This window comes from Gallinula chloropus (genome assembly GCF_964237585.1).
Source record: "Gallinula chloropus genome assembly, chromosome: Z".
In the NCBI taxonomy this organism is placed as follows: domain Eukaryota; kingdom Metazoa; phylum Chordata; class Aves; order Gruiformes; family Rallidae; genus Gallinula; species Gallinula chloropus.
Window position 1 is genome coordinate 45,462,915 of NC_140089.1, and position 12,814 is coordinate 45,475,728.

General features: G+C 38.3%; 1 protein-coding gene across 1 annotated transcript in view; it reads left to right on the top strand.

Annotated features, from left to right (window-relative positions):
- Positions 1-12,814, top strand: part of AOPEP (aminopeptidase O (putative)) — a gene marked incomplete at its 5' end in the record, with an annotated part of 184,133 nt that overhangs the window by 88,360 nt on the left and 82,959 nt on the right. The window contains one exon of the mRNA XM_084278581.1: positions 3,556-3,616. Within this exon, the coding sequence (XP_084134707.1) occupies positions 3,556-3,616 (61 nt within the window). The remainder of the gene's footprint in view (positions 1-3,555; positions 3,617-12,814) is intronic.

The window sequence follows — 12,814 nt, forward strand, 5'->3', positions numbered from 1 at the left end:
AGCTATATTGATTTTGATTAATGCAATAATAAATAACAAATTGTTACACTGATTAAGCTGCATGAGACAGAATAAATGACACAAGCTACCTAATCTACCTTTGTCTATATAAAATCTGAGTGTTCTGTTTCAAGCTAGTCCTGTGTGTGTTCTCAGTAGTAACCAGACAGAAATAAGAACTTGAGAAGAAACCATCATGTCATCCCAAGGAACGTGAATTAAGTGACTGACTGCAGATATTTCTTTTTCCATTCCCTGTGGAAGGGACTCAGCCAACTAATTTAAGACTAGACACCATTTTCTGGAGCACTGTAGAGAGGTAAAGGTAATTATAACCTGAGGGATCTGACAGTCAAACACACTAAATTTTAATAAATTTCCACAAAGTATGATAAAAAGTTGAGCAAATCTGGATATGCAGAAATTAATTGGAATGTGGAATTACTACCCTTTTACAAGCGTGCTGTATATGTTCAGTTATATGTAGAAAATTGATTTCCATAGTGATCAGACATGCAAAATGGTCATTTCCTGAAAGTTCAGGATCCTGGACATGCAGAAATACCTCTGCATGACTGTTACAATTATTTGAACCATAGGATCAGATGAAATATATTTTGTTTTGCCCTTGACAGTCTATGATCTCCTAATTTTCCAAGAGATATTTTCTCATTTCAGATGTAGTAATTAGGAAGATCTCTTTGTCTCTGCAGGAATTATTCTCTCTTCTGGGGCTTTTTAAGTCACCTTAGGCTGATGTGTCATCTATTACGTGTAAAGACACTGTTGCAGTAAAGTTTGGACCTAAGTTGCATGAACTGTCAAAATATATTACCAGCAGCAAATAGACTAGGGCCGTTTCCCCATTAAGCCTCCGTGGCCTGTATCACGAGATATGACTGATCAAAAACTGAAGAAAATTATTAATAGAAAGTGAAAGCATGTATAAATAGCTTTATTGCCTCAGTGTTCTTTTTCTGTATTCTGTAGCTTCCTCGGATTTTCAGCGTGATGCTGTAGCCTGAGTATGCAACCATAATCTTAGTAGCTGAATGACACAGGGCAGCACTTATAAGGCAAGACTTTCTTACGTTTGCATTACTTGATGTCTGGTTTTTGCCTTTGTTGCAGAATTTCTCCCTGTGTTGGACAACCTTATTAAGACCAAACTGCACACACAGGCTACAGCATCACGCTGAAAATGAGTATGATTTCCCCGTTGTCGTGGTTTTACTCCAGCTGAGAGCCAAGATCCACGCAGCTGCCTGCTCCTTAAAGGAAAAGAGCAGGGGAAGAGGAAAGGGGGGGTGAGAGGCAAGGGAAGGGAAAAGGAAGGGGCAAATAACCCCAAAACCAAGAAACTAAGAGGCCCGTGGGTTGGGATAAGGATAGTTTACTAAGATAACAGAAAGATACAATATCACAACGCTAACAGGACTTCAGAGCAAAAATCTATGAAGCTGTTGATACACAATGCAGTTTCTCACCAAACCACACAGCTCAGGCCGTGCCGCCCAGAGCCGTCCCAGAACCCAACCGTCCCCCAAGAACCGCGCGTCCCGGAGCCGCCCTCGGCCTTCCTCCCGTCAGCCTCCCAATATCCTGGGCAGGACGTAACTGGCGTGGAATACTCTCTTTGGTCAGTTGGGTCACCTGTCCTGGCTTCGCCCCTCCTTTCTCATGAAGAGCTGAGAACGTCCTTGACTGTCTGACAGCAATTAACAACATCAGGGTGTTACCAGCACTGCTTCCATTTTAACTCTCAAACACAGCATTCCATCCGCTGCTACAAATGAAGTTAACTCCATCCTGACCAAAACCAGGACATTCTCCCACCACTCGTTCATATTGGCAGAATTTTATTCTGTTAGGTCAACCTGCTCAATTTAAGGGACCTCCTTCACAATACTGCTCAGTGTGAGTAGTGGTGGCAGAGCTCCAAACACAAGGGTGTTGAGTGCACACTGTAGCTGCTAATTCCACCTCAGAGGAATTTTAAGACAGTTCTTTTTGGAGATGGAAGGTAAATTTTTTGTCTTGGATTCAACAAGGATATCTAAGTCAGGATACAAGCCATGCCTGGAAAAGTGCTGTTGTTACACATATATTAATATTAATAATCTAAGTCTTTGGTCATGCCAAATAAAACTAGCCGAGTTTTAAAAAGGTAATAACTATGATTAATAAACACAGATAAATTTTTACTCTGTGAATGTGTTCAAGGGTCATCAGCCAAAATAATGTTTGACTGCTTTTGAAACTCCATAAGCTCTCTAAGCCTTAGTTTTCCCATTTGCATGTCAGGCATAACAATGATTGATCTAATATTTGAAGGCGTTTAAAAATTGTTCAGTAAAAATGACTGATATATTCATTACAAATCCTTCTTAGTCACTGATACAGTCAATAAAAACACGTCCTTTAGTGTCATAATTTTGAGCATAGCTTTGTCAGGGATTGGAGAAAAAGAAAAGGCTTCTTTGTCATATTATTCAAATAAAAATTATATTGGGCTGCTTGCCTTCCTGCTTCAGATCTTCTAAATGTCTGGTCTTTTCCTGAGTACTTTGTTGATTATGGGTCTACATTGCACACGTGAAGGTAGGTACAGGTATTAGAATGGGTCTTGCCGGGGCATTACCGTGCACAGGGCCATGCACATCTATTCTGCTTCTCAGAATGTTTACATTTGTTGAATGCTTACTCGAGTTCCTTTTTCAGTATTGGCATACACTAGACAGTGTGAGGTTGGGGTTTTTTTGCTGTGTGGTTTGGTTTTCTTTTTTTAATTCACTTCCCTGCAATTTGGGAAGACTTCAACCAGAGTTGAAGTAAATGCAACAGAACTTGCTTAGAGATGTTAAAGGGGAACTGTAATCTCTGAATTTGCAAATGCTTATGCAAGTGGTTATTTCAGTCCCACACAGCTTGGTCATGACAAACTATTCCCTTTTGTTGAGGCTTTAGACTTTTTGGTGACCTCACTGTGAATGTTATCAGGATAAAAAGAAAATGCAGAAAAGATGAAAGTGAAATATATTAGATACATGGGAACTTTGGGGATTAATGTCCATCAGTGCCTTTTAAAACCCAAAAGTTGAAGGAATTTTGTATTTAATTCCACTTTTTTTGGTATTTTATCTTTAGGCGGTTTCTATAATAAAATACTGGTTTTGAATGTCTCAGGCTAAATTTACTTGCCTATGATTTTCTTTTTTTTTTTCTGTAAAAGAAAGAAAAATCCACTCAAGAAATAGAACACCTGTTCATACTTAAGATGTTTCATAAATGGAGTTTACCTTCTTACACTTTCTATGCCAGTTCTTACAAGCAGTGACTTTCTCATTTGAGATTTAAGCACACAACAAAATGATCTGGTTTTAATTTGTTCATATCACCACTGATGGTATTGTTCTTTATAAAAACAGTAATGTGGTACCACTGCAGTATAACAAATACTTGGAATTCAGGGGTTTGTACAGCTTTTAAAGGGTTAATTTTCCTTCAGAAAAAAATGGTAATTTTTTGTGTATCTTTTTTTTTTTTTTTTTTAAGGTCTGGATTAACTGTAGAAAGTATTTTCCAGAATTGGCTTGACACTTCCGGAATACCAAAGGTAACAGTTCCCTCTTCTGTCTACTTAGGTATAGTTTTAAATAAACAGCTTTGATGATTACCACTTTCCACGTCTTTATATGAATTTAGTTTTTATCAGCTGCAGGATCTTGCTTCTACCATCATTTTGGCAAATCTGCCAGAGGTCTTACAATTGCTTAATACTGTAATTGCATAGAAGTATGCTTTACAGTTGTGGTGGTTTGTCCCTCACTGGAGGCCAGATGCCCACCAAGGTCACCCTGTCACTCCCCTTTTCAGCTGGACTGAATAGGGGTTTTACTCAATTCCTCATGAGCTGTTTTCCATCTTGAGTGGAGGGCGGGGGAACATTCCTCACACTCTTCCTCTGTTCCAGCATGGGGTCCCACCCATGGGAGACAGTCCTTAATGAACTTCTCCAACATGAGTCCTTTCCCACTGGGCTTCAGCTCTTCAGCATCTGCCCCAGCGTGGGTCACTGCTACGGGGTGCAGACATAAATCATAGCATGTCTCTTAAGTCTCTCAGGCCCAGACTGCTCCAGCCTGGTCCTTCATGGAGTCACAAGTCATCCCTCAGCAAGCCTGCTCTGGCATGGATCTCTCTTTCTCTCTGTGCCTCTGTCTCTCTCCACCTCTATGGGTTGCAAGTGCTGGCAGAGGCTTGCTCCAACGCAGGTCACAGTATCTTCTGCCTGTCTCCACCTGCTCCAGCATGGGGCCTCTTCACGGGCTGCAGGTGGGGTCTTGTCCTCCCCATCCTCTTCCATAGGCCGCAGGAGGACAACCTGCTCCACCCAGGTCTTCTCCACCAGCTGCAGGGGAATTGCCCGCAGCACCTCTTCCCCGCGGCTTCTTCCCTGCCCTTGGTGTTTGTACAGTTTCTTACACCTTCTCACTCCCTTCTCTGATGGCAAAAAAAAGGCTGCTTGAGTTTTTTTCCTCTCCTAAATGTGATTCCCAGAGATGCTGTGACCATCCCTGGTGGGCTCGGTGTTGGTCAGAGGTGGGTCCGGCCTTGAGCAGGCTGGTGTTTGGTCTGTCAGGCCCCGGGAAAGCTTCTGGCTGCTTCTTGTAGAAACTGCCCCTCGCCTCACCCCCCATTCCGCCAGAACCCAGCCATGTAAAATCACAAAAGCATACTGGTGGACTCCACTAAATGTAAGGAGCATTGTTCACAGTTGTCAGGGCATGAATTACTTACAAGCCATACTGAGAGAAGGGACTGAATGTTACAGTGTTTGTACTTGGATAATTTAGTGAATTTTGTGACTTGCTTAATAATCTGATGCATGAGTAACACATTTCGTTGGTGTTCCAGCTCTGTTGTAGTTGAGACTAAGCATTTTCTGCTTTTGGTACTAAAAGCTTTTAATACTAACATTTTAAGTTCAGTGAAATGAAAATGCGTAGTTGGGTCTGTGCTATGTTCAGTCTCTCATTATTCATTTTAGTTCAAAACTGTGATTAGTGGAGTAAAGATATCTCTGTATACATATTCCTAAAACACAGTTTTATACAAAGTATGTTTTTATTACACACTCAGGGCTCAATTTCTAATTGATTTCACGTCAGTTGGCATTCCCTAGGTTACTTGGGTTTTATCTTATCTTGTGCTTGAATTTGTTTCCCTTTTGCATTAGCATTTAAACCCCCCTACTTTTAAGTGTTCAAATTGTAAGTTCTGTTTTGTGTGTGCAAAAGTGGAGGTATTTAGGCAGCATGACTGAGGCTTTGAGGAGTGGGGTTGTTTGCAGGTAGAATTGTTAAAAATTTTTATCCACAGAGCACAAAATTATAAGCAGAGGTCACTGAACCTGAGGTGTGCCCAAACACTGAGTTTGATCTCTTCTCTTGACAGTTTTAGAGGTGTATGTATCTGCTGTTCTCGTATACCGTAGATAGCTCCTAGGGAATTTCTGCCCTGAAATCAAAATGTTCAAAGACTAATATTTGAAGATGCTATAAAATCAAAGTGGAATTTGAGGGTTTTTCGATAAAAGTATTGAAAATAACATTGGAAAATAATAAGCTTTAATTGGAAGGGATGAAAGGAAGGGACAGTCCTGATGTTTACTGGCATCCATCTAAGTGAAGATCCTGTACTCCTTTATCTGTGTTTTGTCACAGTTGCCATCCCAAATCTTGTCTCCAGCTCTGTCCAGGGAACCAATATATACACAATATATACACACATCTCTTCATACTTGCAATTTACAACTATCAAAACTTGAGCATTTGTCAATTTGTATTACCATTTCACTCTCTGAAAAGTCATTTGGTCTTTTCTAAATATTGGGCCAGTTTCCAGGCTCATGTATATATCAGCAGTAATCAAGAATAACTTAAGGGACTCATACGGATAAATAAAAACAGAATTTGGCCTGCTGCCGTGAAAAAATAATTGTGTGCCATTTACACTTCCAAATATGGTATTTTCTAAATCATTAAAGGTTAATCTTATAAAAAATGGTGTGTGGTAATGCCTGGCCAATTCTTTCTTACACGGAAGAGTGCCACAAGCACAGTGGTTGTCTTCAGGCGTGCTGCGCAGGAAGGTTTTCACACACACAAAGGAAGAACATAAGAGCTGAAAAAACAAGCGTCTCTGAAATGCAAGCTTTTATGAGGAATTTTTTCTGGGAACACTTCATGGTGGTGTTAAATAAGGTGAAGCATATTGCATTGTTGAAAATACCTTCTATCAAATCAAGCAACCTTCAGCATGTACTTATGTCTCAGAGGTGACTCACCAGGGGATTATAGCAACTTTCTGTCACGTGCAAGTCATGAAGACTTAACACTACTAACTTTAGTCAATGACTTAAGATGGCAAAGAGTAGAATCAGAAGAATTTAGAGCTGGAAAACACCTATGACATCACTTAAATCCCCTTTGTGCCTGCTGCTACTTTGTTCTCTTAAGTGCAGATTTTATTGTGTCTTTCAGTCTATATAATGTTTAATTAGAGTTTAAGACTACAAGACCATATGCTGCTTCTTGAGAAAGATTTTCTCAGTTCTGCACACACTTGGTTTTGTGTTACATTGCCCACTTACTCTTACCTGAATTTCTTTTTCTGCCCTACCTAATTAACCTTTTAAAAATATGCTTTAAATCTTTCCCCATTTTGAACTCCCTTGCACATTGTTTAATTGAGAGGTAGACCAATAAACATTAGGTAGTCTCTGCATATCACAAAATACTAAATGTATTTTTTTAACTCATTCTAGTTTCACCACCTTTTTTTTTTTGCCTCTCAAATGGCATTGTTTCATAACATACTTTTCTTTACTGGTAAACTTGCTTTATTGAATTTTCCTGGGGTATGTTTTTTTGGTAATTTCAGTGATGCAAACAATCTTCTCCACATTAATTCTTGAGTTTAAAAAAAAAAAGGCAGGCACGGGGGAGAAGATTAACTGGCCTGTTCCTTCATAATTTTTAGTTTCCAGCAGATCCTTCAATGCAATCTACAAGTCTTATGTGATCACACATCTGCAGGCACAAGAATAAACACGCTGAACATCCCCTTGGAATTATGAAAAAATTGCAAGAGGTGATAGCACTGCTGTATCTTTCTCCTTGTCCCTTTCACTACTTTATCCTCCTCTTAAAGCTTAATTCTTATCTTAATTCTTATCCACTGTTCAGTATTTTTTGATTGAAGTTGGTGCTGCCAACAAGTATTTCAGAATATTTACAGCGTACAGTGTCTATTGTGAGAATACTACTCCATGCTTTCTAATTCTGAATAAACACTGGAGTACAGCCTCCTGTTAGAATACTAAAAATGTTGCCATTTACAAAAAATTAGGTTTTTTTTTCCCTCTCTCCACTGCTTTCACTGCTTTTTGTTACTGTGGTAAAGCAGTAGTTTAAGGTATTTCTACTAATATTGTTTGTAAATCATCTACATTTCTGGAAATACACAGAAATCTTCCAGTGGTTAATTTAATTTATTGATAGCATTTCTGGGTTTGTGTGTTCTTGGATTGTTCTACTTGAAATGGATTGGAAAGAAAACTCATAGCAAAACTATTAAAAGATTTGAACTGAGATGTAAATTGTATAAATAGACCGATACTTCTGATAAAGCAGTTTGTTCCTGGCTTTTGCCCCAGTTATAAGCTTTATAGATTTCCTGTTTCCTTTTGCCAAGACAAAAATACAGGTGAAGGGATAGCTTTAAAAGAGAATGCTTTACAGGGTAGAGTTATGGTCAATTACTAACAAACCAACCACATTCAAATGCTTTTTTAAAGTATTCTTACTAAACATCTGAATTATCTTTAGCAGTTGTTCGCCCCAGTTTTACAGAGATTGCTAGGAAATCTTTCAGCAGAAAAAACACTCTTGTTGGATCAGAGTGTAACTTAAGGCTTGAGTTTGTTAGCACTTGGTATTTCTTCTCCTCGCTATCCATTCCTTTATCTGGCAGTTTTTCTGTCTGGATATACACAATAACTGCATGTTGGTGGATGGCAACGTTGAGAAGGTAAACATGTAAAATCCTTATTGTTTGTTGAAATACAGTAAATTTGTAGGCACTCTCAGTGAGAATGACCTGTTAACTGGGAAAATCTCATTCAAGCTTGTGACTTGTGGAAAAAATTGGGAAGGGGGCTATGAAAAGGTATAATTTTCTTACTTATTTAATAATAACAGTGGCTCTGTTACACTAATGTAAAGGTATGAAGTGTTAATCACAAGAATAACATGCTGTTGCTTAAGTACTGAAGTCTGCTACATACCCTTGATTTTTTTTTAATATAAACAGGGAGACTTTTGTGTGCATTTTAACATCAATACAGAGAATATACCTGATTGATAGGTGAATTCTAATGAGTTGATAGATGAGAAATATTCTGAATAAAGCGTAAATGATATTTTGAGCTAAATACTTACTCTTGTATGTGGAAAGCATACTTTGAAGAATAGGCACTTCCCCTCAAGAAAAATGGTATTATTTTGCTATTAGCAAGCTTGCATGTTGGAAGATGAAAAGATGTTTCCAAAGTCTTTAAAAATTTAAATGAGTGTAGGTCAACAAGATAAATTGATTGATGATTTCTTTAAAGGTAACAAGTACAGTAAGAAAAAAGTTGTTGAATACAAATCGTTAGTGTTGAGTTTTTTCCAAAATTAGGAGCTTTACTGTCAACATTGCATCTGCTTTTCTTAGAAGAAAAGATGGGATTTTGGAAAATACAAAAATGTAATCAAGCAACCTGCATAGTACTGTGGCATGCATAAATGTCAGATGAATCATGAGAAACAGATCAAGACAGATTGTACAGGCAGACTTTCTCTCTATGTGGTTAACTATTTGAAAGATATTTTAGTTAAAGACTATCCATCTTAAAGTCTTTCTAGAGAGGTCAAAGTACACTGAGAATTTGATATTTTGTTTGAGGCAAACTATTAAATATGTTGCAAAGCCTGTATTTAAATAGAACCTGTGTTGATCAGAAGAAGGTTATTGCCATGAAATGGCCTCATAATTTATTGAGCTGTTCATATAAATTTTACTTAAGGTAGAATAAACAAGGCACAATAGTGGTCTCCTCCTGTTTGTCCGATAGTTCAAAAATTCGAGAAAATAGCCTAAATAAAAATTGCACATCACTAAACATCAGTAAGGGCCCAAATTTATTTCAGAGCTCATGCATAGCTTGGGGTATTGTAATAGTTTTGGAGAGTTTTGGCTGAGTTTCTTCTGCGTTGCATGTGATTACTGATTTTAGGAGGAAAACACAGACAGCCAAGATTGGAATAGCATTGTTATGATTTATTGTGTGATCACATTCTAAATTGGAAAAAATGCTTGCCTCAATTTAGACACCCACGTAGCACTGAGTAACTTGGTGTCTAGGTTGAATATAGATGTTCATTTTAAATGTTAGATTTTAAAGTACTGCCCGTAACATTTCAGTGCTTCTGTTGATCTAATTTCTAAAAGCAAAGTTTAAACCAGAGGTTTAAGAGCCTTAATTTAGCCACTAATTGAATAATTCAGAAAAAAATGCTCTTGAGATCCTCAGCTGGGACTGTGCGTCTGTGTTAAGGTTGGGGAGGATACTTCACTAGGTTTAGTTTAATGACCTGCTAAAACATTGACATTGACTAGCCCCTCTAGCAGAAAGCCAGATTTTTACAAACATCTTTCTGTTTTTCTTCAGGGTACCTTTGAGTATCGTGTGTGCCCATCTCAGATGTACAGTATTAGATGGTATAGTAAATCTGCATGAGCAATAGCTTGTTCAAGAAGTTGAATTGTGGTAAACGTTCGGTTTCTGAAATAATTTTGGACTGGATTCCACATGTTCATTCATTAGAATCTCTTTTAAGTATAATAAATCTCAAGCACTCGTTCTGGTTCCATTTTCCTATTAATGCATTGCTGAACACAAAAGCTGTGTTATGTGCAGAATGACTGATCTTATCCCTACTAGAAAGGAGTTATGTTTGGTATCTAAAGAACAATAACAGTTTGCTGCCTGGATGATCAATGGTGGATCAAGTTCACATTCCCAAGCCCCCACTCTCCCACCTACATGTGCAGGGGTGGAAACACAGCGAAGAGAGGGAGGACAGGTCCTCTTTTCCACAAAAATGTTGAACCGAGACTTGCCTAATAAGGGCACAGCTGGGCTTGCATAGCAATAAACATTGATTTTAATCCACCGCTTGTAAAAACATCCTAAGAAAAGCACAGAAGTTTGCAACCAATTAATTTTTAGCCTGTCCATTGCTTTCTTTACCCAGTGGAAATAATCCATAGAGGTTTAAAATATTTTTTCTGCTACCTTGTAAGAAAACAGTTTTTTTCTATATTAGGAAAGAGCAGCCTTCAAAAAATCCAAAATTTTTCTAGTAGTTTTAGTGCATTGAATACTGGATATGAAATAATGGATATGAAATGATACTTTAGGAAATAATATCTGAGATCCTTTTAGTGCAGGAGGACAGAGAGTTGGGCATGAAGCTGAAGTTAAAATTGTATGTGACAGGAACAAGTTGCCGCCCTCCCTCCCCAGCGGTCCAGGGTTTTAAAAGGAAACGCACAATTTATTTCCTGGAATATTTCCTTGTTGTCTATATTTTTCGAAAGACACGCTTGTGATTGGAAGGAATGCATATGTGGAGAAGGTGTATTTCATGCACGTGTATAAACACTTACCATGTATCCAAAGTCCATGTAGCCCTCTGAAATGCTGACCCAAAAACCTGACCTGCTGATTCATGCAGTGGTCCAATCAGAAACAGTGATCCTGGGGGTTCAGATCCTGCTGTTCACAGCTGGCCAGAGTTGGGAATGGAAGCTCTTGCCTTTCAGTCCAGTGCTTTTTTCACATATTCTAAAAAAACCTGAACTGCTGAAGTACTTCTAGAAAGCAGATACTAACAAAATTTGTGTAATGATCTTTGTTCCATCTTCATCAGTTTACAGTCTTCCACAAAAGCTAATATGAACAATGTCAAGATCTTTCCCAGTTTATATTCCCTTCAGTCATCCTCTTTTCATTTAGCAGTGCTTCAGAGACTGAAGATGCAGATGATGTTCACCTTGTACTTAGTCACAGAGGAAATAAGTAGTTCTTCTAAATCTCATGCCATCTCCATAAGAAGGGATGTTTTTCTAGGATGTTTCAACTACTCTATCTACTTCCTTCTCAGCCCACAGTGAAATTTAAATGCCAAAATAAAGATGTCTGGAGTAAGACTCAGAGGTGAGTACCTCTGAAAGATTTGTTTTATTTCTTCAAGAAATAAAGTCTGTCTCATTTTTCTTGAGTCTCTTTGCACTGGAAAAGGAAGAAAAAACACTGCTTGTCACATCAATGCTGCAGGATTGTCCAGCATCCATTTTTTTTCTTTGGTTATCTCTGGAATTAACAAAACAAACAAACAAACCCAACTGAACAACACCAACACACCAAAAACCACAACCAAGGGGTTTGAAAGTCCAGTGTAGCTTGGCTAGCCAGCAACTATCCACTGCCTACCAAGATCTTTATGTTGGGTGGAGCCAAAATTAATTTTATAGAGTATTCTCTTACATCAGAGGAACTTGAGCCCTAGTTGTCTTCTAGGCTCAAAATGTCTGGATTCAAATTACTTTTAAATTCACACAGTGCAGGGCCCACCTGAAATGAGGTTTTATTTCCATGTATTATTGTATTAAAAAGTGTCACATCTTTTATATTCACTGAAAGGGAGCCCAGGGAAGTGGTAGAGTCACTATCCTTGGAGGTGTTTGAAAGACACATAGATACGGTGCGTAGGGACATGGTGTAGTGGTGGACTTGGCAATGTTAGGTTGACTTGATCTTAAATGTCTTTCCCAAGCAAAACAATTCTATGGTTCAATGATCCTGTGATCTTTGAAATGTTACCTTGCTACTTGTCAGAGGAAGGTGCTGTCATATGTAGTCTGGATTGTGTTGAAAGTTTGGAGCACGTGGGAATACTTCTCAAGCAGAAAGTCCTAAATATAAAACCAATAATCTAATTTTCCATTCGCTACGGAGAGGCACCTGTATGCTAATAAGAGCACCTGGTGAAATCAGGAGAGAGAAAAAAAATGAGCATTTTAGCACACACTGAAAATACAATAGAGAGAATATAATACAATATGATGCACAAATTATGTGTTATGTATTACTTATTACAGAAATTATGTATTGCTTATTTAGTAGTGAGTAACAAGCCTGTTACTTATGTGGTCAGACATATTTACTCTGTCAGGTTACGAATCGGATCTTGAACTAAATAGATGGGTACAGGGATTCTTCTTTACCCAGAATTTTCCCCACAGGGCAGTGCTGCTTATGTGGATACGGAGGATGTATTTTCACCAGCCCTTTGAGAAAACGTTCTTTCCGCAGCACCTCAAAGTCATGTTGCAGAGTGCTGGAAGTACATCCTCAAAGTAAGAGTTTAAAATGGCTTTATCTCTTGGAGGTAGAGGTATTTTCAGGAAGGGCAAGTTTGACTTGAGCACAGTGTGTCTGTATCTGTGTTATGTTGAAGGATATCAAGCGCCACGTGCTGATCTGAAAAGAGCGTGTTTATGCTACCACAGACACTCTCAGAGGAATTAGAACATTTGGATTTATTATATCAGTATAAATTACCGTATTTCCTAAAATGCAGATAGTACCAGAATAACTTGGTTTTCTGTTTCAGTGAATAAAGCTGTCCCTGTGAAAACT